Source organism: Ambystoma mexicanum, chromosome 9 (assembly GCF_040938575.1).
Source record: "Ambystoma mexicanum isolate Mex_15411 chromosome 9, UKY_AmexF1_1, whole genome shotgun sequence".
Lineage (NCBI taxonomy): Eukaryota > Metazoa > Chordata > Amphibia > Caudata > Ambystomatidae > Ambystoma > Ambystoma mexicanum.
In genome coordinates this window covers 485147171-485174705 of record NC_090931.1, presented here as the reverse complement: position 1 = coordinate 485174705, position 27535 = coordinate 485147171, and the positions used below count along the sequence as shown (strand labels likewise).

At 47.1% G+C, this 27535-nt stretch overlaps 1 protein-coding gene across 2 annotated transcripts in view; it reads right to left on the bottom strand.

The window, feature by feature from the left end:
• Nucleotides 1-26072, bottom strand: part of PIMREG (PICALM interacting mitotic regulator) — a 440278-nt gene extending 414206 nt beyond the window's left edge. Inside the window, exon 1 of one of the 2 annotated variants that reach the window (XM_069615033.1) lies at nucleotides 25975-26072. Coding sequence is in view for 1 of the 2 variants with exons in the window: in XM_069615035.1 (XP_069471136.1) it covers nucleotides 25722-25850 (129 nt within the window). In the remaining variant the exon portion in view is untranslated. Of the gene's footprint in view, nucleotides 1-25721; nucleotides 25866-25974 lie in introns of those variants that run through there. The other variant, XM_069615035.1, reaches the window with a different exon arrangement.
• Between the last annotated feature and the right edge of the window lie 1463 nt (nucleotides 26073-27535).

The window sequence follows — 27535 nt, the reverse complement described above, 5'->3', positions numbered from 1 at the left end:
TCAGCATGAGTACCGCTTTACCCGCTCTGCTTGCTGTTCTGTTGGCTCCTGGGATCGGTTTGGAGGCGCATTGTGTACTTTTTCAAGGGCGGGCCATTGTTTTGTACCGGCACTTTCACCGGCCGCTGCCTGATCCCGCCCCCAGTCGCAGCAATTGGCTGGGTGTAGAGTCAGCCCCTACAAACTCCTCGCGCACGCGCACAGCGCGCGAGTACCGGCTGAGTACCGCTTTACCCGCTTTGCCGCGGTTGACGCGGAACGCGATATTCTCAGTCGGCGGCCCCATAGTAAGTGTTGTTTGCCCTTCTTTCCAACATTGTTATAGCGCGTACACCAAATATGTGCACGCTAACCTACTCTTTAAAGACGGGCATGCCCCCTGCGCTCACTAACGGCATTGGCGTCATTCCCAACTTACATACGCCGCATAAAACTTTGCTTTCCCATAAATCAATTGTATTGACCCCAGTGGGGAGCTCTGTAAAAGGAGCCGAGGCTACTTGGTTTAAACCATTTTTTTTATCTACACCAAAATCCACTGCACAGACCCCTGCACTGCCTTTGCAGGCCAAAAATATAGGCACCCGTGGTAGTGCTATTGGCCAACATCTAGCCCTGAAAACATTTGCTGGTTCTGTACCGTGTGGCGAAATATCGGATCATACAATGTTGAATTCACCATGTCAAAAGATCTCCCACGCTGATCTCACATCACTAATATCTATAACACCTCTGGACCAGACTCCAGTGGTCGGCCAGGACACATCGTCACAATCTTTACAATCCTTACAATGTGAGTCACCAATTTCAATACGAAACTCGTTAAATTTATCCTCCTGCTCACAAGTTGAACAGCATTCTATTGCGCATTCTATTTCATCTATATCCTATGTCCATCCCACACCACGCCGACCGACGATTAATCCCATGCTTGATGTGCCTGGACCCCAACCAGCTTTGGTTGAACTAACTTTGTCCGCAATAAATACCACCTTGTTGGCTATGTTTAAACTCTTTGAGGCCCTTGACGCTAAAATATCTAAAACAAGACTCAAAGTTAGATGATCTCCTGATATGGACTCAAAAAGTTAAGCTAACTGCGATTACATCCATCTCACGAAACACTGATTCGCCATGTGTTGAATCCCAGAACATGGCGTCATCATGGCCTGCCAACCCAATGTGTCCCACCAATTTCCCTACTGTGCCAGCCGTCCCCCATATAATAACATCAGTGCCGCCACCGCATTCAGCGTCCAATGCTAACCCAAAAATCACCTCATGGGTTAGTTTGCAGGACTCTGTGATTCCTGATGTGGTGGCTGTTTCGGCCAACACAAACTTGATTCTTGCCAACCCAGTTTCTCTTGGCACGCCTCTTCCAGTCTTAAGATCTAGTCATAAACTTAAGACTGCGAAACCATGTTCTCAATCTAAAAGGAAACACAAAATTCTACCGGCGGTTCGCATGACCAAAGCATCTTTAAATGCTTTTTTAAAGAAAATAACTATGCCGACACCCGAGGTGGTTGGTGCTCCACAGCGTCCTATTGGTCTCCCACCAAAAAACCCTTTGATATCCACTGACGCCCTCCACCCTCTGTCTGTGGCAGCCCATGTACCATTGGATGAACTGGTGGAGGCTTTGGACTCTGTCCCTCTGGCCTCCCTTCCTGTGGCAGGAACGCCTGCTGTTTCAGCCTCCCCCCGTGCCCCAGAGACGCTCGCGGTGATCCAAGAAAGTCAAATATCTTTGCTGCTGAGAGAAATGCGCAAGGCCCTTGACTCCTATTTGGATGAACGTAGCTGGGCCCCCTCTCAGCCATTACCAAATTCTGTTCAATGTAATTCATCTAAATCAGTCACCTGGTCCTCCCCGGTGGCCTCTCAGTCGAAACCACCAATCCTAAAGCAACACGCCGACTCACAGCGTACACAATGTTCTACAGGTTTGATGAATGCACCACCGCGCAATGAGGTGACTCGATTGCCTTCTTCATTTGATGGCAATGGAGCGCCTCACATCAATACAACCCATTCTCGAAAATCAGGCTCGACAGTATCTAACTGTCATACCTTGATTCTGAAATGTCGAGAAGGATCCCATCCCGCATATAACCTGAACAGACAAAGTGTGCTTAACATCTTTAGTGACGTTTATGAATTGGAAGACTTGACATCCCAAGACATAGCACAGGTCGAATACCTGAATGAGGTCTCCACAGACATCGTGAGACTATGGATCCCTTCTGGCATTGTCTTAAATACGTTATGGCTCACCAAACGATCTCTATTCGAAATGGGTTTTCTTTTGGCCCAAGACCCGGCCCGCTTGAACGAATGTCCAAAATTGACAACTAAACAGCACCCACAAATATATGTTAGTGCTCGTGACGACACACATGCACACTACAATGAATCACTAATAGGCTCTTCAGCCCAGGTGACTAAAATAGCCTCCTGGAATACTTGTGGTCACAATCACTTGCAATCATCTGTTCAATCATTATCCGACTATGCGATTATTGCTCTTCAAGAGACATGGTATTTAGTCCCTCCCACCTGGGACAGTTTCAATGTTTGTTTATTACCAGCAAAGATGGGATCACGTGGTCGCCCTTCTTCGGGCCTTGTGGTGGCAGTTAATCAAAAATTGGGTTACAAAATAGAGCCTTGGATGCATGTTAATATCTTCATCCAATTAGTTAAGATCACTCATAACAATCTCACCATTGCCCTTATTAACATCTATCGTAATCCAGCAGGCCTAGCAGACACAGTCATATTTGAAGGGCTATCAGCGATTTTTGATGTAATCGCAACTGCTAAGGATATTACCCACGTGCTCATCATGGGCGATTTAAATATGGACTGTATTTCGTCCCAAATTCAGAGGAACTCCAAGGCCATGTCCACATGGTCTCATCTTATGCTGGATCACAACATGCGTGTCTTGAATGGCTCAGTTAACCGTGACATTCCGCCTCAACCGACGTGGCAGCGAGGTTCAAGTCAAAGTACGATTGACTACATGTATGTTGATCATGTTCTATATAGCAATGTAATCTGTTTTGAAATCATTCCATATTCTGCAAGTGACCACCATCTCTTGTCATTACAATTGAGCTGCTTGGGTGAACAACCAAAAAATCAATGGTTGCCACAAAACCTAACCATTAATAATGCAAAAAATCGTTTGAAATGGTCCAAGAAGTCTCTCATGCAATTTTCGAATGCAATTTGTGGTATTGATCACCCACAGCAGTTGATTGAATACACCGATTTCCTGAAACCTTTTCGCAACACCATAGTGGTTAATCCGATTACATGGAAACACAAACATCAGTTCGACCAAACACTTAAAGACCGTAAGGCCGAATTTCGCAAAGAAAAAAGACTCATTCTGAGAGCAAAGCCTCTTAATAGCCTCACCTTAGTTAGAGCTAGTAGGTGTAGCTATCAGAACTGGCTCCGGGCTTGGCGAGCGCAGTTATTTCAAAAAGACAGCGAAACAATGTTTAGGGCGATTCTTTCTAAGAATTCGGCTGAAACATGGCGCCTGCTTAACACAAACCTCAATCTAACACAAGCTTACGCCCAAACTAGTGCGGTATTGGAGGGGGATTGGATAGCACATTTCACCAGTCTATATCTTGATCCTGTCTATCGACAACATGTCTATAAGACTCAAGCTAAAACACAGTGGAACATAAGGTGCTCACAACCTCTTCTTAAAGACCTGATTGTAAACCTAAACCCCTCTAGAGCCGCTGGGCCTGATGGCCTCCATAACGTCATTTTGCAGGAAAATCCTGAGCTATGGGCCAAAAATCTCCATGCGATTTTTAATGAAGTGTTGACCCATCATGTCCTTCCAAGCTCTTGGCTGTGCTCGGTCATCGTACCAATCTATAAGAAAGGCGACCGCTCTAATCCTTGTAATTACCGGCCAATAGCCCTCTTAGATGCCCCGGGGAAACTCTTTGCAAAATTGGTGTTATCTGAATTTAATCATTGGACCGATTCCTGTGCCAAACGCGACCCCCATCAAACAGGTTTCGTGGCAGGCTTGGGCACTTGTGTGAATCTGTTGACCTTAAATGCTCTTAAAGCACATTGCCAGGAGCAGAATCAAGCCATCTATTTTGCGTTTATTGACTTGCACGCAGCTTTTGATTCGGTTTCACGAACCCTCCTGATGGCAAAACCTGCAAGGGACACATGTCCTCCGTCCCTGCATGATATCATCCATGCGTTTCACACAGCAACTACGATCCGGGTGAGACTCACTCTAGATGGTCTCCTATCTGCCCCAATTAACACAGACCGTGGGTTAAAACAAGGTTGCCTGCTAGCTGCGGCAATCTTTAATTATTTTATTCATGATTTAACGCCAATTTTGCAACAGACTTGCTCCGATGCGCCGTCTTTGAAAGGACACAAAATTACTAACTTAAATTACGCAGATGATATTGTACTTATCTCCAAGACCCCAGTGGGTCTGCAGAACTTAATCGATGCATTTAATCGATATCTGACTGCGAATGAGCTAGTAGTTAATTTAAATAAAACTCAGATTGTTGTATATAAGGCAAAGCGGCTACATAATTATAACCTGACATGGTCAATTAACAATTCCCCTATCACAATAGTAAAAAATTACACCTATTTGGGTATTGAATTTACTGGTGAAGTTACACCCAATAGGCAAATAGAACGAATGGATACCAAACTAAATACCGCAATTTCACAAGCTAAAATCATTCTATTTAAATTTGGAAAATTCACTATCCAACCTGCCCTGACTTTCTGGTCCATGAAAGCCATACCAGCGATATTATATGGGGCAGAAACTTTACTGAACTGCAATATGCAATTCCTTGGGAGGCTCGAAGGAAAGTACTGGAGGTCTGTATTATCCCTCCCCCAGTGTGTGCCGTGCACATGGTTGCAGTATGAACTGGGCCTGACCTCCTTGTGCGCAATTTACACCTGGCGATGTTGCATGTTATTCCGCAAATGCCTTATGGCAAATCACAACACCTACCTACTAAAGGTAATTGCTGAATACATGCTGACAGCTGAGAAGCACTTCACAAACGCATGGTTAAACTTCTGTTTAGAAGCCCTAGCATCAGCAAATATCTCCATCTCCAATCTCATAAACAACCCGGCAAGGTCCAAAAAATTATTCTATAACCTTGACTGGTTGAACACTATTGACAAATGTAACACCTACTGTCAACCTTGTAAATTTCGTTTTTGGCCAAAATTGATGAAATGCCCTGAACCATATTTATTAAAATTTCCCTCACCCAAATTAAGAGCAGGGTATTTAAGGGCCCGCTTTGATTTATGGCCAACCTATCAGGTTCAAGTACGGCGGAAATTAAGATCTGCCATGTTAATTGGTTGTCGTTTTTGCATGCAAAGCAATACTACTGAATCTCTTGAACATTTAGTCTGTTATTGCCCACAGTTAGCTGTCTTGAGATTAACGCACTTCAAGCATCTGATGTCGTCTATGGCAGCGGTTGCCCAGGAATTGCGGTGGTCATTTTTGCTCTGTGCTAACCAATACCCCTTACAGATCGCATTGACAAACTTCATTCAAGCGTTAAAATTGGAGACTGTTAATCATTTTTAGATGGCCGGTATGGCGTATTTTGTTGCTTTATTTTTTATTTCTTGTCTTTTGTCCTTTTTCTCGTATATAATGTATGGGGTTTCGTATTGACTGGTTTCTCTTGCCAGTTAAAAAATTTTTTTTTTTTTTTTTTTTTTTAAGTGGTAATTTAATTGTTTATGTATATTGTTATGATGACTGCACTAAATATCATCTGTATATTGAAAAAGTTGTTTCTACAGCTGAATCAATAAAAAATAAAAAAATCATGCAACACATTGTAGGAGAAGAGCAGGATGTCAGGTCTGACACCATAGAAACTGCTCACACAGAACAGGAAGAGTTAACTTGGCTGCATTCACTCAGCAGCCCAGAGTGAAATGTTGGTTTATTTTTGCGGGCATTGTAGGGTTTATAGCAGCAATTGCGGCCATCAGCTGATTTTGCAAATCGCAAAATCGCTATGAGCTGGATAGGTTACAGCAAATGTGGAGAAATTAATTCCTCAAGTCCATTAGGGGCCCTTTATCAACTGGACTCAGTACACTTTGTATTAGTAACCAGCAATCACAGAAACAGAAAAACATTGTACAATACATAAAATGTCAGCAGCTGCTCCACAAGCCCAGCAAGGTTTAAAGGCTGCTCAACCACTCCGGAGCCAAGAAAACCTAATGTCGGGCGGACTGAACCTCAGCGTAATTGGCCAGGCTCCTGTAAACAAACCGGCAGGGGGACGCAATCAGCAAAATTACTCCGGAGCTAGCGTGCGAGGCAGTGCGGTGTCGAGCCACGGAAGCTGCAGTCAGGAGTGCACCACCACGTGGGCAGTAAGAGCGAAGATTCGCGGCTGCCCCACTGCCCGTTAAAAGAGAGGGCAGCGCCGGCTTGGCCAAGGCAGCATAAATACCCTGGCATAGCCCGAGTGGATGAGGAGCGGGCCGCTAGGGAGGCGGCGCAAGAAGAGAAGAAGCTACCGGCATAGGAGAGGGGGACCAGAGAAGACTAGGCCGGGCCCATCCCACTCCACTCCACTCCACTCCACTCCACTCCACTCCACTCCCAGCAACGGGAAGATCGGCATCCCCGCCAGTTGGGGAACACCAGCAAATAAGGAAAGAGGGGAAAGTCCCCGGGGGCGAGGAGCCTCAAGGGCCGCAGTGTCATAATGAGGAAGCCAACCACCACGGGAGCAGGGAAACAACAAGAGAAGATCCACAAGATATGCACAGCATAAAGAGAACTAAAGGAGCAGCAACAGCTGGAATCATGGGAGACAAGACAAGAGCAGCACACAGATAAGACGGTGAGAGACCCATATGGGGAGACCCATAAGACAGCACCCAGACGGGCACCTAGCCTTACGTCCAGCGAGAGGAAGCCACCCAGAGGCCAAGAGGCACACAGGTAGAACTTACCCATTTAAAGTGGTAAAGTGTGTTGCAAATAGTGCATTTTAAAGAATATTTGAATATTTATACCACCAGTGAAGTAACTCATTAAAATGTCACACAACTGGTCCACTTTAACCAAACACATTGACTCACACTAACTAGCATGTTGTGCTGTACTTTTGGGGTTGCCCTATTGGCCAGTCCAATCCGGTCTGTCACTCATCAACAGGAATATGGCTTCCCTTTCTTGTATATCTACTCATGAATTCGACCACCACCCAAGGTCCAGCTCAAGTGGAACGCTAATTTGATCTACAGAAAGAGTGTGATCCATATCAACATGCTTGATCAATTCATTTTTTTTTTTCGCAATGTATTTTATTGGCATTTATATATAAGTGCAAACATATATAAACAGTTAAACGTTCAAATTGTTAATTCTTGTTAAGTAAAACAGTCTTTGTTTGAGGTATTTAGCAGTCTGTTTAGGCTAGGGGGTAAACGGGCAATAGTTCGGGTGGTGCAGGGGGTCAGGACCGGAGGGCTCTCAGTGTCTGAGTGGTTCTTGGTCCGACTGTTGGGTGGGCGTTGCCATCAGGGGGGTTTATGATCTGCAGTGGGCGTTGCCATCAGGGGGGTTTATGATCTGCAGTGAAGTGTATGTCGCGCAGTAGGGCCTTCCAAGAATCGAGGGTGTCGTTCACATCTTCACCCCTTGCATTGGTTCCATCCTGCAAACTCTGGTCTCTGCTTCAGTCCACTTCTCCAACTCTTTGAGCCAGCGTTCGTGTCTCGGGTCCGCTGGTGACTTCCAAGCCATAGCTATGGTTCGTTTGGCGAGGATACAGGCTATGTCCATCAATTTGACCACGTGCTTGGGTTTGCACAAACTGGGATGTGCTCCTAGTAAGCATTCTTTTGGGTTCCACTCATATCTGGTTAATCCGGCTTCAGTGCAAGTTTGCTTTACCTTGGCCCAGAAATTCATGGACTTGGTGCAAGTCCAAAACATATGGACCATGTCTGCTTTGTCATCTGCACACCAGGGACATTTCGGCGGTGTCTGTCTGTTGAAGGTGGCCACCCTATGTGGGGTCATGTATGTCCTGTATAATACGTTCAATTGTATCTACCTGAACCTGGCGTTTCTAGACACTGGGGGTAGAGTATGTCTGTCAGTGTAACTCCTAGGTCTGCCTCCCATTTTTCCTTCAGGGTTGCGCTTTTGGGGTTGGGTTTGTCCATCAACCGACTGTACAGCCGGGTCACTGGCTTCCACCCGTCTGAGTTCGTCCATCTCCTGTAGGATGGGGTCTGGGGAGGGTTCTTCCGGCCAGGTGGTCCACTTTTTCTTGGCAGTCTGTTAAGTCAATGCTTGATCCATTCATAACGTGGTTCTCCCGTGGCAGATTGCTGGAGCCCAGCAATCTGCCACGGGGGAGCCGCGTTATAAACAAAGGGTTGAGTATTCATTGATTTACCTCTCACGGGCAGCAGCAGCTCACAGGATACCACAACGCAGCCTGGACGCGCGATCCAAATGCAGGAAAGCTCCCCATTGCACATGCTCAGATCAGTACAGCAGAAAAACAAAAAAAAGTGAAAACCCTACTCGTTTTTCAAGGCATCACGCACAACCCCCCCTCAACCCCCCCCAGGCATGTGGACGCGCCCCCCACAGATTGAAGACCTCTGGTCTAATCTGAATGCACCACAGGACGAGCGGCTAAAGAGAGCCTAAATACAATACATGGCTCTCACATCTGCTAGCTAGAGTTTTTAAAAATGATTAAATGCACTCATTTAAAAAACATGTGAGGACTTGTTGGGAGCCATTGGTTAATTGTACTCAAAAAGTCATTGAATCCAGCCCGAAGCTCAAGGGAGCTGTGTGCACCAACATTTAAAATGTTTCTGGTCCAATTAACCCATTATTGGCAAAGTACCTGCATGGAATTACATTTAGTAAGATAAGGTTGTCAAAGAGGGGACTGGTAGGGGGTGGTCTGTACTTCTGCTCTCTATATGGTAGAGGGGAGGCACAGAGGACCCCAGCCTAGATTCTCTATTCGGTAGCTATGGTCGAGCAATCAAGGCCTAGCTTCTCAGGAGGTGATGCAGGCTGGTTCTTAAGTACAGTGTAGTCCCCAAGCCCCCACAAAGGAATGTCCACACACTGTATTGGTTAGAACACAATCTTTATGTAATCAATAATTAAGGTTATGTACACTTATCATAATAGCTCACTTTGTACTTAGGAAAATCAACAATGGCAAATTCTAAAGAGGTACCACCCTTTGTATTAGATCTCATTAAAGTGCATCAACAATACTGTAACAATGTCACACAGATCAATAGAGTGAACCCAGCAATAGCGAGAGGAGAGAAAATAAGATGGTTGAGCAATAGGCAGAATACTGGCCCCTACCACTAGACACAGCTCTGTGTGGAGATCCCCCCCCACCTGGGCAACCTGTAAAATAAAGATATAGCACAAGCCCAGTCCATATATTGTTCTGCAAGTCTTATTCCCTCCTACAATGTTTTTACCCCCCCAAATGTACCTGGTGGAGTCGAGTTCTTCGAAGAGGCGTCGACAGATCCTTCTTGAGCGACCCCCTTTCAAGCGGGAGTCACTGATCGTCAAGAGGCGTCGAGGAACTCTGCGTTCGGCGGCGGGGAATCGACAGCCCTTCTTGAATGCCTTCCCTTTCAAGCGGGAGACACGGGGCGTCGAATGTCCGACAACAAACAGGGTAGAACGGCGTCGATGAGGTGCGGCAGCTTCGATCCAAGCGGTGCTCGTCGACGACGGAGCGTTGGCGTCCTGCAAGGCAGAGGCGTGCGAGGCACCTCGATGACAATTGTTCTGGACCGCAAAGATTGTGGAGACAGGGGCCCAGCAAGGGCGTCGAGTCGTTCGAGTCTTTGGGGTCTTCGGGTGGCGGGAAACCCACCGGCAGGTCTCTCCTCGGCGCGTTGGTCGTCCTCGACTTTCTCCGGCAGGATAAAGCGGTCGACGGTGCGGACGAGGGAGTCGTTCGATTCAAATGTTCTTAGGCAAGGAGCGGACGGCTCCGGTCGTCGGCGGCACGGCGTCAAGTGGTTCCCACGGCTGGGCAACACAACTTCGACGGGCCTCCAGCGGTTACCACAAACCTGCGAACCCTGGTCGACGGCAATGGACTTCGACAGCGGCAATGTCCGGGTGCTTCACTTCGATCTCCTCGGCGGTCCTGTCTCGGGTCGGCAGCCTTTCGAGGGTCTGTCTTCCAGGGCGCTTCGGCGAAGATGGAGCGGTGCTCGATGGTCCCTCAGAGCACGGGAAGAGGGCGCCTTACCAGGTCCTCTCTCGGGTCAGTCTTCGACTATTTCGGCAGCCTTCGGATCGGTCGAAGCAAATGCAGCAGCAAGTCTTCTTCTTCCAGCTGGACGTCGAGGATCAGCAGTTCCAGTTACTCTTAGAGTGGAGACTCAGCTCCAGAACGCTTCTGAACAATTACCAGTGGTGAGAGGTCCCCAGATATACTATTCTGTCTCTCATCCACACTGCTGGCACACACACAGCAGCCAATCATACAGAAGGGCATTCATGCAGTCAGTCAGCCAATCAGGCACACAGTGCATTCAGGCCACACTCCTCCCTTTCAGACACTCACAACAAGGAATGTGGATTGGGACAAGTACCCAGCCATTCAACACTACACACTGCATTCAGGCCAGTTTCGGGCAGGGCTGTCTCAGTCTTTGTCTCTAATGCCAGAAACCAGACAACCACAACAAGGAGTGTATATTGGTCACACACTCCATTCACCCAGGTCCCACCCACAACATACAGTCACTGGGAAGGCTCCAGTCAGTCTAGCTGGGCCTTCACAACAACACCATATATGGAACTTCCACCCAACAGCCAGTCAGGGAGAAGGGACAGAGTCAGGGCTTCCCAGGACTTTGGGAACACAAGGTAACAGGCAATAGAAAGCAAGAGGTGACAGGGGCCATCTTGTTTCCTATCAGGAATCAACTGATCCCAACGGCAGGGCCTGGGTATCCCAAAATGGAGGACACCCAGAGCACCTGTCAAATTCAGCATGGAGCTGCCACCAGCCCATACCCTGCTCTGTGGGCCACCCACCGGTGCCCAAAAACATACACTAGGGGCACAGGGTTGTACCACTACCCATGGGAGCCATAAGGGTATCCCATGGGTCTGTTCACCAAACCAAAAGAGAGAGCTGCACTGCCAGGAGTCCCACATGGACTCCTGGGCAGAACACATGACAGAACACACGATAAAAAGCAGTAAAGGACGAGGATTCAGAGGCCCTGTCCCTCTGATGCATTTCCAGCATCACAAAGGTTTATAAGACAAACTGCATACTACGAATATCCGAAACATCACCTGTTCCCTCCTACAAATCATGGCTGGAATCTCAAACTGACAAATGACAATGCTCTCCCAGGCAAAAGGCTCAAGTGTGCAGGACAGTGAGGCAGGCCTGGATTTTTGGAGTAGTACGGTGCTTACCACTTCCAAGACATGACACCAAATATAATAGAGAGCGCTGTCGTGTTGCAAGTGTCAGAATGTAGATAAGCTGACGCAGGGAAAGTCAGTAACAAAGAGGGGTGCCCAACATGGTGGTAAAATAGCTCAGTGGGTTGAGCGCTTTCTGCAGCGATGTGCGAAAGCCCTGACCGGGGGTTGGTGCATGCAGGTTATGTGCTGGCGTTTGGGAACAGCGGGTTTTTTTTTTTACAGGAGGTGGGATAGCTTAGTGGTTTCAGCGCTTGCTGCCGCAATGTATGTGTTGTTAGCAAGTCTCCAGTTCAGATCCTGGCAAAAACAGCCGAGCCTTTCAATTTTCTTAAGTCAATAAATCAGTACCGGCTACAGTTGGAAAGATAATTGTATGTGAATATGTGCCATGTACAGCACTTAAGTTCCAACAATATTTGCTCCAATCAGCAGCTCTGTAAGAATCAAATGTATGGGAGGACAGGGCTTTAGGACCCCCCCCACATTGCCCACCTATGTGAGGCTCATGACTCGTCGGCAGCCCCCCCCCCTATGCACCCGGGAGGCTGCAGATCGACACGTGAGGCCGCATGGCCCAGAGCGTAGCATAACGGACGCCATTTTATAATACACCAAGACTCCATTTTGAGCACATTGAACCCAGGCCCCAGCAGAACAGCCTATGTACAAAAGCTGCAGCTCAGCCCTTACTTGACCGCGCACAGAGAGTCCTGCACTTCCCCCCTTCCTCCTCCCATGGCAGATCCGCTGAAGGCCCATTCTCATGAGCAAATAGACGCGCGCAAGTAACAGAACAAACACTATAATTTACCTTCCGCAGTACATCATTGCCCTAGAAGTGACCGGACTTGCAGTCGGGGTCTGGGAAAGAACAAAAGTCGCCCCTCTCAAGTATACCCCAACCCTGCGCCTAACCCCTCGCACGCGATATATGTAGCTCATGACCCCCAGCCTCTTTCTCCCAGATGAAGTGTTAACCAAGTATGCTAAACCCCCTTGAGCCTCCCAGCCTCATCCATGCTGCTAAAGGATGTATGTTGAATGGTGCTAAAACATACAGTGCAAGCCATTTCGTATTTACGCGAGGTGATACATGTTCACCCCCGCAACACCTTCCTGTCCTAAGGCCCAGTGTACGACCACTCGAAAATCCACTTTGTACCAACTAATGTTTGCTGCTATTGTAAAAAGGGTAATGGAAAAGCAATATATAAAATGCTTGTGTATGAGGTGATGAAATATGTTGTATTGCATGTAGGCCACCTAGGGCATTGAGCCAGTTTTTATTATAATCAAAATGATAGATCACATTGCTTTCTTGCTCCAGAGTATATAACCCAACCTGACAATACCTCATGTTTGTTATATGTTCACCTTTCTCATGAATTGCAAGCCTAAGACCGACTAACGTTGTGTAATGTATAGGCCAATGAAAAACCTCCATTGTTATGCACCTAGTAATGTAAGCTCATGTAAACGACAGAAATTTGTAATTTACCCAATGCCCCCAAGCCTTAACATCTGTCCTCTCTAATAGTATTTGTGCAGCCCGGGGAATAGAGACTCGGACAAAGTTACAAGGCCATCTCCCCCTCCACCCGCCAAGGCCAGCCGGGGCTTGCTGGTGTTCGAGCAGCCCAGCTTCACCTCCCCACATTCCTGATGGACCCGCTTCAAGAATTTACCTCCCCCATGTCAGAGGCCGCCATACAACCACTGTGTACTGCCATGGCCAGGCCAAATGAATTATGAGCCACCCAGTACTAGAGCCCGCTGCCTTTGAGGTACCAGCCATGTGCCCACCCCTGATCTGGTATTCCAGTTCACCCCAAATTCAATAGACCACGAAGACAGTTATCCGTCCCTGTGCAAATATCCCCCAGAGTCATCATTTACTACATCTAACAGGACAAAATGATTAAGGTAGCTTGAACCGCACCCCCTGATAAGACACCTGGGCACATGAGACTGGACTCTTTGTTAATGACAACACGATGATGTATGGAGGAAGCCTCGTATTGCATACTGTTTTCCCCAGTCCCCAACCAGGTATTAGATTGATGTGTTAGAAGTTTTTTACATAACAACTTGGCATAGACGAGTGTGATGAATGGCCACAAAGGCAAGTTTCTAGAACTAAAGTGGTGAATCTTCGTCAACAGCCGGTGCCCTGGCGCTCCACCCCGATGAGCCCAGCTGACCCAAGCACTATGATGCCCCCACATGGTTCCCCGTCAATCATGAAGCACCGAGGATATAGAATACGTAGTAGCTAGACATCACCATCCAATCCCCAATACTATGTGGCCCCTACAGCTTAGCTCTTGCGTGACGTGTATTTGTATTGCAGAGTCCTTTGCATGCCCTATATTGATAAAAACCTTTTAACTTCACCCGCACTTGGTCTCATTCCCTCCTGGGGTGTGTCCTTTATTGCCTCTCATTTAGGGGGGCTAGCTGCCTTATTGGGGGACGCTTACCTTCAGTGGTGAACCCGAAGATGCGATTCGTTCTTATTGTCCCCTTTTGGCATAAGACAGCCCCAGGCCATATTGGAGATGCACGGCGCGCCCGCTCAAGAGAGCTGCCCGCCTACGACAACTGGTACGCTTGGACGTGCGCACGCAGTAGGGCGAAAGGGTACGGGTCCCGCTCCAAAAAACCCTTAGTACCGGTCGCCGGAGCCGGGGGTGGCTATTGAGTGTGAGGCAGCGCCGCCTGGATGGACCGGGTCCGGAGAGTCTCGGATCAAGACGGGCACTTGAGTATTAAGTGCGAGTGACAATAAAAGGAAGGGGATAGAGACCAGAGTGTACGAGGTCAAGAGGGTATTTTTCTTAGGGGTAAATCGACTAGCACTGTAAAACATTAATACTATTCTCTTTCTCTGCATATGGCCATTAGGATAATAAGGTGAAAGAAGGAAGACGGGAACCTAGCTCTGCAAGGGGGTAGAAGGCGGCGACGCATAGTGCTATCTTGACTAGTACTGGGAATAAGTAAAACAGTGGAAAATAGAAATAAAGGTGAATGAGAAGAGAGAGACACGGTGTATAAATTAGACCACGCTTTTTTACTTTTTCTTTAGTATGGGTGAAATAATATTAGGGAATATTGCATAAATTTCAAGGGTTGAAGGGAAGAACTGGGTGAGGGACTGGGTGAGTGTTTGTGTTATGTGTTGTACGTTAAATGTTTTGTTGATGTCTACCATGTGTTGAATAAGCTCTGCTTTGTCCATTTACAAAATTGCACTGCAAAGTAATAATGTTAAGTTAATGGTAACAGAGGTTCTTGTGAAGCAGTCATTTTAAGTGTGACCCGGTAAGGTCAAGGGCAGAAACATTGTGTAGAACTATTGTAGTATCTCAGAATTTTCAGTGCTAACACACACACACACACACACACACACACACGTGAGCCACAGAGATAGTGACAGGTAATACAGGAAGGTGAACAACGAAAGAACAACATGGGTGCGGAAACACCCATGGCCCACATTTGTAAAAATCTACCAGGCTATGCAGAACACAACCAAATATCATGACCAGTGGGTCACAGAATTGAAGGGTGAAGGGCTACCCCAGGTATGGCCCAAAGGAGGATCGTTTGATAAAAGTGTCCTGGACATGATAGCCACATGCATATTCATAAAATACAAGGGAAAACAATTCCATAATAGAAGAGAGATACTAGATCTATGGAGACTATTTGGGGTGGCTTTTTTGTAACCCTTAATCAAGCCTTCTTAAGCACCACTTATCAGCGCCTCTATGCCTCAGGGCTGCAGTGCGCTTTACAAATGTAAAAAATAAATAAAATAAATAAACTATTTGAAGCGGTGCCCCCACTCAAAAAGAAAGATGTAGCGCCAGAGCAGGCCGCCACTATCGCCACTCCCCTGGCAACAGACGGAAGTGAAGGTGAGGGTAGGGGAAAAGAAGTGTCAATAGAGGTAACGTGATTGTACCTGCTCCTAAATAAGCCAGTGCCCGCCGAGGGGTATAGTGATCCTGTGTATGTGTCCACACCTACCCCCCCGCAGCTACCCCACGAAAAGTGCAGGTATCGAACTACATTCACATTGGGGTGAAAAGGGTATGAGCACTGCAGACTACCCAGTGATACTGCAAAAGCCCAAGCATATTCAACAGAAATTCTACCCGAAGATCTAGGAAATGTGACAACGGACAGCACGATTATTCAGTACGTGGATGATTTGCTGATCTGCGGAAAATAATTAGGAGGAGTGCAGGAAAGATTCTATCACTCTCTTGACATTGTTTTATCTGCCTTGTAACCTTTGTGGGCCGACACTTGTGTATAGGCGCGTTATAAATGCCATATCGTATCATAAAGGAAAGTTGCAATATTGTCAGCGAGAAGTGTTGTACCTGGGACAGCTAATTTCAAAAGACGGTAAAAGAATCATACCAGACAGGGTAGCTGCCATTACAGCAGTAGATAGGCCAAAAACAGTGAAAGAAATGCAAATATTATTCATCATGTGTAATTATTGCCGAGCATGGATATTAGATTATGCACCATACACAAGACCATTATTGCAGGCACTCAAGGAAGCTCAAAGAGAAAACACAGAAGTACAATGGTCAGCAGAACTAGATGATACATTCATATCACTCAAAGGAATAATTTCAAGCGCACCAGTACTCGAAAACCCAGATTATGAGCACGAGTTCCATCTGTTCTCACATTGCAAGGGGTCCCTCATGACAGCAGTATTGACACAAAAGACATCTCTGGGACACAAGCCCCTGGCCTACTACAGTGGCACACTGGATGCAGTAATAGGACACTTCGCTTGCGAGCAATCTCTCGCAGCCGCAGCGTTCGCCATTGAGAAAAGTGCAACAATAGTGATGGGATGTTCCGTGACACTGTTCGTGGAGCACTCCCTATTCGCAATCCTGGAAAGATCAAAAAGTACACTCACGACGCAGAGGCCACAGCGTATGAAATAATTATGTCCAGCGCAAACATACACACAGTGAGTTGCAAGATAGTAAACCCTGCAAGGTTCATTACAGAACCATGCTCAGTGGAGGACATGCCAAGCGCACGATTGTGCCACATACAGGGGTGAGGTGGGAGAAACCACCATGGTAAGTGAAAATGCACTGAATGAAGGGGAGGTATTCTTCATAGACGGGTCAGCATCAATAAATTCAGAGAGAGGAGAGAAACACGTAGGAATAGCTGTTGTAAGGTTGGAAGAAGACGAGTACGAGGTGCTAATACAGCAGCGCCCAACTGCCCATTACTCAGCACAAGCTGCAGAATTAATAGCACTCATTGAAGCATTGCATGCAGCAAAGGGGTGTGCGGTTACAATTTACACAGATTCAGTTTACATGACTGTTACAGTGCATGGGGGGATTGGCAAGATGGGGACGGAGAGGGTTCCATAGGGCTGATGTGTCCCCTGTACAGCACGCACAGCTCCTAAAAAAACTGATAGAGGCATTAAAAGACCAGACTATGGTAGCTATAGTGAAGTGCCAGGCCCATACAAACACCACAGATGTCATCTCTTTGGGAAACGCGGACGCTGCCGCCAAGGAAGCCTCTTACTTAACGAAAGAGAGAGAGAGAGAGAGAGAGAGAGAGAGAACAGGCGAGTACTTGATACAAAAACATGTAGAAGAGGATCTCCCAGATTGATATAATGCCCTGCCCGTGTGGCAAATATCGGAGCAACAAAAGAGGAAAAATAAAATAATTATGGGAAAAAAGGGGGTGTAGCCAGTCAGCAACAGACCTCCTGGCATCAGCTCAGCACAGGTAAGGTAGTGATGCCGATAAAACTACTAGAAATAGATTTCCAGCAACTGCACTTCCCAGCACATAATGCGAAACATTGCAGCAGAAACACAGGAGAATTGGTTTGTCCCAGGTTTGCAGGAGCAACTTTCAAAAATGGCAATGGAATGCACCACATGCCAGATATATAATTCAGGAATGACACTAAGGACATTACGAGGAACAATACCAAAACCAACAGGCCCCTTCGAGAGCTGCATATTGATCATGCAGACATGGGAGAGAGCTGCAATGGGTCCCGCTACATGATAGTAGTGGTTTGTCCATTTTCACGATGGGTCGAGGCAGGACCATGTGCACATCCGGATGCCAAATGTGCTGCAAAGTTCTTGGTGAGGGAAGTATTCCCACGCTGGGGAATTTGCGACGTAATTCGCTCTGATAATGGCACACATTTTGTCAATGATCTCTTCAGGGAACTAACAGCTTTGTTAGGAATCAAACAATGCTCGATTTATCACCCACAAAGTAATGATAAGTTGAGAAGATGAACGGCCTCCTGAAAGGGAGGTTGTCGAAATTGTGTTTCTCCCTCAACAAAAACTGCGTGCACCGTTTACCATTGCCCTTGTTCGAGCTGAGAAATCAGCCCAGCAAGGACCACGGCCTGTCACCACACAAAATTGTAACAGGAAGGCGCATGCATACAGCACACTCCCCACACATTCAGACGCCCATAGAAGTGCCACTGTACTAGGAGAAGAGTTTAATGAGTACTTGACAAAACTCACAAAAGCAGCTCGTATGATGGCAAAACAGCTTGCACCACCGTTCATACATGAGGTAGGAAGCGAAAGAATAAACGCCCCCAGAAGAGAGCCCAAAAGGACAGCTAATGCCAGGGGAGATGGTGTATGTAAGGAGTTTTGTGCTTAGGTGGAATGCCCCAAGATTTCATGGCCCATACGAGGTAGTGTATTGCACGCCAACGGCGGTGAAGGTAAAGGGCCTGAGATATTGGATAAATTTAACAGACGTACAAAAGGCCTATGATAATGTCACACAAGGACAGGAAAAAAGGAGTATAAGAGGAAGAAGAAGTGTCACAATAAATGAAGAAAAAAGATGTAGCTGCATCCTATCACTAGATAGTGGTATAACTTCAAAAGAAATAACTGAATGAAATAACTGAACAAAGTAAAATGTATATAATTTTGAAAATGCAATACAAAGATTCTCTTTCTCGCTCTCTTTTCCTCTAATGAAAATAACACATGATTATTTGGAGATGTTTAATGCACTTTTATGTTTCAATGTGTAGGAGAAACCATGGCAACAAACGGGCCGCCCGCAGCGAATAATGTTAGGGCAGACAGAAATGGCAACGAGAATTTTGATTTGCGTAGATATTCGTACGTGTGGTCCTCAATCATATTTTTTTACAATGATGTTTGGACTAATTTTCTATTGGGCTATTACATTCATCTCTATCAATATGAATGAGGGGAGAGGGAATGGAACTAACATGGGGAATAGAACAAAGAGGGTCAAAGAAGGTGCCTATTTAATATGGGATGGCTTTCAGCTCATATGGGGTTATGACACTCACCCGGACCATGCACAGCACCCCACTGACACCAGCAATAGGGTGACCCCACGCCAGACTTCCCGGTACAACGCCTCTGAATATAGTGTCTATGGTTTAAATGATCGTAATCCTTCTGTTTTATCATGGTTATATGACACTACCGCCAACCTGCCCACACCAACAGTCAATCCATCCATAGAATATGAATCCTCCACAAAATAGACAGGAAGAGAATGCAGAGATGACAGATTTCTGGCCCTATACGATGAGTGGGAAAAGGGGGGTGGGGTAAACAGCACAACACTGCAAGAAAGAAATGCGAAAGGCTACCTCAAAAGCAGTAGAAGGAGGAGGAGGGTGTAACGCTCACCTGATTCCCGCAGAGGCGCCGGTCTTGACTGGGTGAATGCCGTATCTTCAAAGGTGATGTGTAACACACGGTTGGCTCTTTGGGCTGGACCTCTGTGCACTGTATGTCTGACTCGAAGAGTAAGATGTCTGCAGATAGAAAATATGGGATTAATGAAATGGGGTTATTGGGTGCCTCTCTCCTCTTCCCTTTCTCTTCTCCTGTAGAACCCCAAAGGTTAACGCCCTCACCTTAGGTAAGTGAACGCCGAGCTCTCCATCTGCCTCGGGCAGGGAGCCTTAACCAGTTTCTTCACTGGATAAGGGTGCAGGCCTCTTGACCTCAGAGGACTGCTGTCCGTCGTTAACTGCACGAACGGTAAGTTCTGGGCACTTCAAATGTCTTAAAAGTCTTTTGTAATGATATCTCTTGTTTTGCAGGGTTCCGGCGATGGCGGGCTGATGAGAGTTGAGGATCGAACCCGCGTGAGGAATAGAAGCGCCTGGAAGCACGTAAGAAAGCGCTTGTAGCCTGCTTCACGATGCGCACCAACTGTCCCTTTTATCTTGCAGGTACAAGTTCGGAGCTTTAGAGGAGCTGAAGGGTGCTGGAATACCCACTGGATTCGGCGTGGGAAGGAGTAATGGCACGTGAGTAAATAAGTTGCCCAATGTCTTTAAACGCACCTTCTTTTGTCTTTCAGATGCGGGATGCAGCGCCGAAGGCCTCCGGAGCGTGCGAAGAGCTGGTAAGCTTTTGTCTTTCAGATGCCGGAATGCAGTGTGAAGACCTCCGGAGCATGCGAAGAGTAGGTAAGCCTTTGTCTTTCAGATGCCGGAATGCAGCGCGAGGCGTTGGTAACAGCCGATGGACCAGGTAAGAGATGCGCTGCCACTGAAGACCGTAGTGCTAACCTGTTCTTTCTTTGTCTTTACAGGTGCTGCTGAAGACTGGATTCCAGGATGGTAAGCCTTTGTTCCCTTAGGCCCAGGATCAGAAGCAGAAGACACGATGAGCGTTCTGCTGCAGAGAATGCAGAATAACGCAAAGCAAGATTCATCCATCGGGTGTGGTTTAAATAGCCTCCTGTAGTGCTTAGGTAGCTCCTTCCACAGCCTCGCCTAGGTAAGAAAAGAGTTCCTGCTTTCCAGAAGAGTTCCAGTGTTCTGAACCTAGGGAGTGGCTCCTGCCCCACCCAACAGGAAAAGTAGTCCCAAACAGAAGAGGATCAGGGGCTCAACTAGCAGGTAAGTAAGCAGCATGGTCTGCTGCAGGTAAGTCCACCCAAGCATTATGAGCCCGGCGCTTCCAGCGCTGGGACTGGGCATCTTTATGAGCCTGGTGCCACTGGCGCCAGGACAGGGTCCAAAAGGTCCCAATTGGGACTGGCTGGCACTCGGAACCGGGGTTATGGGTCTGCTTCCAAGGGAGTCGGGCAAGTCCTGATCTTTTGGAAGCAGAGATCATGACAGAGGGAGGTGGGGAGGAAAAAATATGACGAGAACTCTGGCCTGGGGCTAGACACAATAGAAGACCTTAGAACCCACATCAATCAAATAAATGTTATGCAGATATGAGCTCCACTGCAAAGCAAACAACAAATGAGAGCTGTTACGTATGCTACTTGATTCCCCACGCCTCAGGCACACCCAAGGTACTACTGCCTCAAGAATTTCCTCTTGCAAGCGCCCCGTGTCTCCTTCATCTCACCCTATGTAGAATTAAGAACACCTTCCAGGCACACACAGTATCTTTTGAAATGCTGCAAAATGAAAAAACGTGCTACTCGAGGCCCAAAGGAGTGATATGCCTAAAGGAACCGTTCTTAGTGATTAAAGGAACATTGTTTTCGGAAAATAAGTGGAAAGAAGAAGTAATAACATGCAAAGCAGAAGCACTACGAGGATTGCCAGACAGAAACTGCAATGGGTTGAGAAAACCTGACACCAGTTTGGACGAAGCATATCACAAAGCTAACATGGGTGACAGCCATAGAAAAACAGTCCAAAACTGCAAAAAGAAAATCACATACGAACTATGTTTCCTTGGCAAGGGAAAAAACAACAATGGGCACAAAAAAGGAAATGCAGTAGAACGCTAATTATCCCAGATATGAAGAAAGGGACAGCAGCCCTTATGGACACTTACTGGGTCTGCGGTGTTAGGAAAGATTTCATAATTGTAGGGAATTTTCCTTCCATGTGGCAACCCCTAAACTTTTTGCTGTTGTTTTACACCTTGTTCTTGACTTTGCCAGAGAAGTGCAGCCTTCTGCCGCACTCCTCTGGGCTTTCGCTCCTTTCTTACGGGGAAACTGACATGCCCTTAAGACAGTCAGTACCGGGGAACGCTGTTTCCCGTAGTTTCTTCTATCGTGTTGCGGCTTTAGTGCAACATGACACAAGAGGGCACTGTAAGCTAAGTTACAGCTCTCTTGGGTCTCTAGCCTTCTACAGACCCTAGATACTCTTTTAGGATGGTATTTGATCGGTGCAAGTCATTCAGGGACTCGAATGGTGGCAGCGATCGTTTTGTTTATTTTGAGCTCCTTTTGGCGTTCTGAGCACGTTTTTCGCACTGAACCCAAAATGGTGGCCTGGCTCCCAAAATGGCCAGTCCACGAGGCTCCTTTGTCCTGTCCACTGACCGTCTTGCTCCCTTCACCTTCCCCAGGTCGGGCGATCCGGGGCCTTCCTTATTTGGGCATGTACTTTCCCGCGAAACGTGGTTGCTTTCGCGGGCTTCTACATGTCGTTTGTGTGCCTCCAGGGTGTGGGCTGGGATGTCTGGTCCCAATACACATCCTGGGTGCCAGAGAGTCTAGGGTGGTGTGAATGCCTGGGACCCCCGTGGTCCGTGATTGGTCCACGTATGGTATGTGTGTTGATGAGCGGATCTCCCATTGGCTCCCCTCCGTTTTGGCGCGAAGGGAACCGTGGATAAGAGGGAGCTGGAAACACCACTACCATGTCGATCTCCTGAGTTCTCACGAACAAAGGAATACAGGAGCCAAGTATCCTGCAACCAAGAGGCTGGACCGAGGAATCGCTGGTGACCCGCTGAAGGAATCCTCCTTTGCACTGCTGTCGTCCTGTGAAACCCTTTCCTCCTTGGATCGAACCAGAAGGCCTGTACTGGTGCTTCGACCTTTGGAATAGCAGGAACAGCTATTCCCGGCGACTTCATCATCTCCTGCCAAGTAAGCCTTCGGAAGCGTCTCTGGGCCATCCAGTTGACTGACCAGCTTACAAGGGAATCCTGCTCTGTAACTGCCGCCAGGTTGTGTTGTATTTCGAGTCCTTGTCACTCTCCCACGCTTCGTACACTTGGCGTTCCCAAGTCTGAAGGGAGGAGTGTACATTTGGCTTGAATACACACGGCCGCTCCGTTGTCCTGCTGCGGCAACAAAACTGTGCTGGTTTCGTCGATTGGGACGTCTTTTTGCTCTACACGACTACGAGGCGTTACCTGCTCTTCTGAACCTGCCAGCTGCTGAAACTAGTGTGGAGAAGCCTGGGTCTGCTTGCTTCGGGGACCGGTGAGTAGTTTAGCTAGGATCTGGTCGCCCTCCTGCAGTATCCCATTGCTTTTCCCTGCTGTGTAAAAACAGCCCCCTTTTGGCCGTACTCGCGCTCTGCTTCTGCCCGCTGTGGAGGCTGCGCTTGAGTTGCGGAACCTGTTCTCCTTCTGCTGTGCACTAACCCGAACTGCCTGACTTCCTCCGAAGAGCTTCCCCTTTTGCCCGTTGGCACCGGCGTGGCAGGTACTTTGAGCACAAGGCTCCACTCTTCGCAGGGCTCGGACTTCCATCTAGTTAGGTGCCTCTGAAGGCGAACTGAGTCTAAAGCGTTATCGCACTGCCTGTTTTCCTTTCCTTTCAGGTGGACTACATATTTCGTGCTTTAAACGCTTGCAACTGTGTATTTGTATATATATTGTGTTGATATGGTATGTGTTGGTTTAATATTGTGATTTTCTCGCTACGGTCATTATTTTAAAGGCCTTAAAATAAATGTGTATATATTTTTGATATAACAACTGTTTGGAGTAGTTTGTAAGCGCTCTTGCTTTGTGTGCTCATTGCGGGCTTTCAGTCACCCTCACCCCTCTTGAGACCTAGTCTTGACCGCCGCGATCGCTACCTTGATTGGTCTGGCTTGTCCAGAGGTTACCCTGTTCCAAGTAATTAGGTTGGCCTTCTGAACTTCTGCGCCACCAGGACAGAGTTCAGAAATCCGTCTAACATGCGGTAAACAGGCATACTTGCACCTCTCACAATCTTGGAGGGGCACATGTTATTTGGCGACGCTGCACTCGGCCCTGATGGTGATCCCGGAGAGTCACAACGAAGGAGGAGAAGAAGGACTGCAAGCCGCCCGTCGCCCAGGCAGTTCACAACCAACAGAAGAGCCACCAATGTATGTCCTGTCCGCGGACAACGCGCAAGGTGTGATATCAAGAAAGCGGAGATCATCCAACTACATATCCAAGGCCTCTACAGAACTGTTGGCACAAATTCGAGACAGGTACTGACCGTTTAACTCCACAGAAAAATTATTTGCCTCCCTCGTACCTAGCATACAGGCGCGAGCCAACGCAAAGTGGCTGCAGATCACACGCTGGGAGCTGATCCAACTGGTCAACGACACTGAAGAGGGGTTCAACCTGATCAAGGTGGAACTAAGGGCCCTAAGGCTAATGACAATGCAGAACAGGTATGTCCTAGACCTGTTAGCGGCAATAGATGGAGGTGTTTGCTGAAAAATCGGGAGTGCTTGCTGCACATTCGAACCTTCTGCAGAAGCGGACAACGGAACACTGTCAAACGTCATCGAAGTAGTGCCCAACTTGGGGGCACGGATGAAGAAAAAAGAAGAGTGGACCCGACCTCTTAGTTCGATAAAATGTTTTCCTGGGTACCATCCTGGCTAGGATTGACTATCAAAATGCTGATACCCATCATCGTATTTTTTCTCCTGTTTTTGTGTGTGCCAGCTAGCTCTTCGGTGCTGCGCAGACGCAGTACCTAATGGCACAATGATGATGGTGACAATGTGTAACATGAGAGGAACAGAACAAATTATGCAGGAGGCACAAGTACAAACAGGTGAGGATCCTGAACCCAAATATAGACTGGTGACATATTATGATGGGGACATAGTGGATAGGTTATACCACACAACAATAAAAGAACCATTGGAACGGGAATGGTATGAGTGGACCTAGAAGCGGATGGGATAGATATATCCTGCACCCCACATGAGTATGCTAGAAAGGGGGGGGGGGGGAGCCTCCGAGGAGTGTGTAGAGTATGGATGCCAATAAAGGGAACACCGGCGTGGGAGGAAGCAATAGCTAATAAAAAGAACGCCAGAGGTTGGGCGAGTTACAATATTTGTTACTTAAGTAAAGAAAGGGGGGGGGGAAATATAATGGAGGTCAGGTCTTTAGGACCCCCCCTCCTCCACATTGCCCACCTACGTGAGGCTCATGACTCGGCGGAAGCTCTCATGCCTGACTGCAAGCGCTTCACTGATAAACCACCATATCACACTACTACGCTTACCCTATACTTTACACCATCATTCAGCTAGAACATAGCTAGCCGAGCGCATTCTGGCTAGCTTGGGCGTCCCCTCATGGCTAACGCAGCCAGAACTCAGTCTGTGTTTCCACCCTTCAGACTGAACACATCCACCCGATTTCCTCAGAACCACACCTACCGTTAAGAAGCAGCTATCATACAACAACCACACCAGCAGCACACATATCCGGTGCGCCCACACACCATACAACAGTCTCTCTCTCTACTGACTTGAACTAGAGTTCCCGAGGGCATTCAACCTACCAGCGCTTTGAGGTCATACCAATGATACATAAGGCGCTATATAAATGCCAAATAACATAACAATGGCTGTCGCAGGCGACCAACCAGGAAACGAATGGCCTATAAAATGAATAAACTGGACAAAAAAGGCCTTTCGCCCATTCGGAGGCCTGACATTGCATGGGTGAGAACGTCCAGTGTTGCAGCCTGCAGCTTTCGGCGTGACGCAGATAGAAACAGACGGTACTGTTTACAACTTATACCTGAAGCCGCACACTTGGACTTGAGAGAAGAAGGCACAGATGGGGCTGGGACGTAAACATCTGAAGACTTAAGAAATTGTCATTGTTGCATTCATTCATTTATGCATCCGTTATTTCAAGCAATGCACAAATGGGAGCGGGACATATGTATGCATGCATGTTCCGTGGTGGACTGCGCAAGTTATTGCCCAGGCTCCATAAACTCTTGTTGAGCCCTTTAACACCTAGCGCTCTGACTGCAAACCCCAAAAAGTGGCACAAAGTAAACACCACTGACAACATCAGCCCCGTCACCACATTTGTAAGCAACTAGCTAGCCACCACAAAGGGACCCAACTACTCAAAGAGGCTACCTTGCCGATGCTCCCTCCGCCTCCCCCTCCAAGAAGCAAACGCGCCATCAGATACCACACAACTTCTACCAAAAGGGCTCCCTGCAGACAACGCCAGAGACCCATTTTGCCATCTCGAGTCTGCTCCATTGCCGGTGGCCCATCCATACTAGCAGTTCTAACACTGATGATCCCAACCCGCTCCTCCATCTGAGTCTGGAACGGAAACGCCAACACAGGGTAAAAAAAAAATAACGAATTCCGCGGCACTCACCACTCGCGACTGCGACTCTCTGACGTTTTCCTCTCTCTGCTTCTAACCTATGCTCGCTCTTAGTTCTCCCTGGTTTGAATCGCTTGGCACGCCTCGACCTCGTCTCGCATTCGTCAGAACATGCCACTCCCCTCTACGTTTCATTCACAAGAGAGACGTTAACCTGATTGAGAGATGGTCGAGATTTTTCATTCATTACATCGGTTTGCCTGGTTCCAATATGTCCGCGCGCGTCTATTTAGTTTTGCTATTTGTGCTTTTTTTATTATTTAGTTCAAAGGGTTTTATTGAATTTTTAACAGAGATAGCATTCGTAATTACAAATCTAGTGCCAAAGCCCTCATAGACGAAACAGAAGGTCACAATTTATATGACAATATAAGAAGTATATAAAACAAAAGTTATGTTAACTTACACTGCGCACCGTTACCACATACTTGCTAACATGACCCATTCCAATCTATAGTTGCTTATCCAGTCTTGTGTTTTCCTTTGCATTCTGGGACTTGTAGTTCCACTTTTCCCATTATAAAACTCTAACTAGAAGTCCCAGAATGCAAAGAAAAAACCAGGACTAAATAAGCACCTGCAGATTGGAACGGGGCATGTTGGCAAGTATGTTACCACCCAGGGGTAGTCTCCAGGTGCTTATGTGGCTCTGGAAGAGAGAGGACAGGGTTGGTTAGTGAGGGTAGATGGATAGGATAGGTCCATGTCCAGAACCAGGAGAAACTTTGTGTGTTGGGTTGCAGATGAGTTGTTTGGGTACACTGGCTGGTTTTATCCCTAAGTGTGAGTTCCACTGCCTGGGTTTTTTGTTGTATGTTAATGTCTGTTATGTTGAGTGTATGTTTGTGTGTTTCATGTGTACATTGGCTGGTGTTTAAGGCTATCATTGTGCACACTTGCTTGTTGTGTTCGTAGGGGTATGGTCCATTGCTTGGGATTGTTAGTTGAGAGTGTTCATCATGTTGGGTGTTTGTGTGTAGTTTGGCTAGCCCATGGGTGTGTATAATACAAGGGATGTGTTTAGGAGGGGAGCAGGAATGGGGGTTAGTACATTGGGTACTTAGTTTCTTTTTTTTTCATCACTTTATTTACATTTTCACAAAAACAACGTTACAATCAATACATAGGGCTTGTGTTATTACAATTTCTAGTAAGTTAGAACACATTAAAAAAAAATCTCTGAATCAAACTGAACACAACAATTCAGAAAAGTAAATCCCATTAATCTCCCCCAAAACCAAATTTAAATAATTACAATTTGATACATAAACCACACAGACAAAAGACAGAACCACAAGACCTACATTCATCCCCCACCTTTCCCCCTCATACCGACAAACACATATATATTCCAGCTAAAGATGCTCCAATCCACACTTAACCCTATAAATCATTAAAAGGACCCCACAATTCCCAAAACTTCCTTCCCGATAGTCTTTGATAGACATATTTTTCAAATGTTGAAAGAGTTTGCATGCCTGTTAACCAACTCTGCACTCTGCACCGCCGTCGAAGTAGGTGGGAATGAAACACCCCAGATTGTATCTAATCG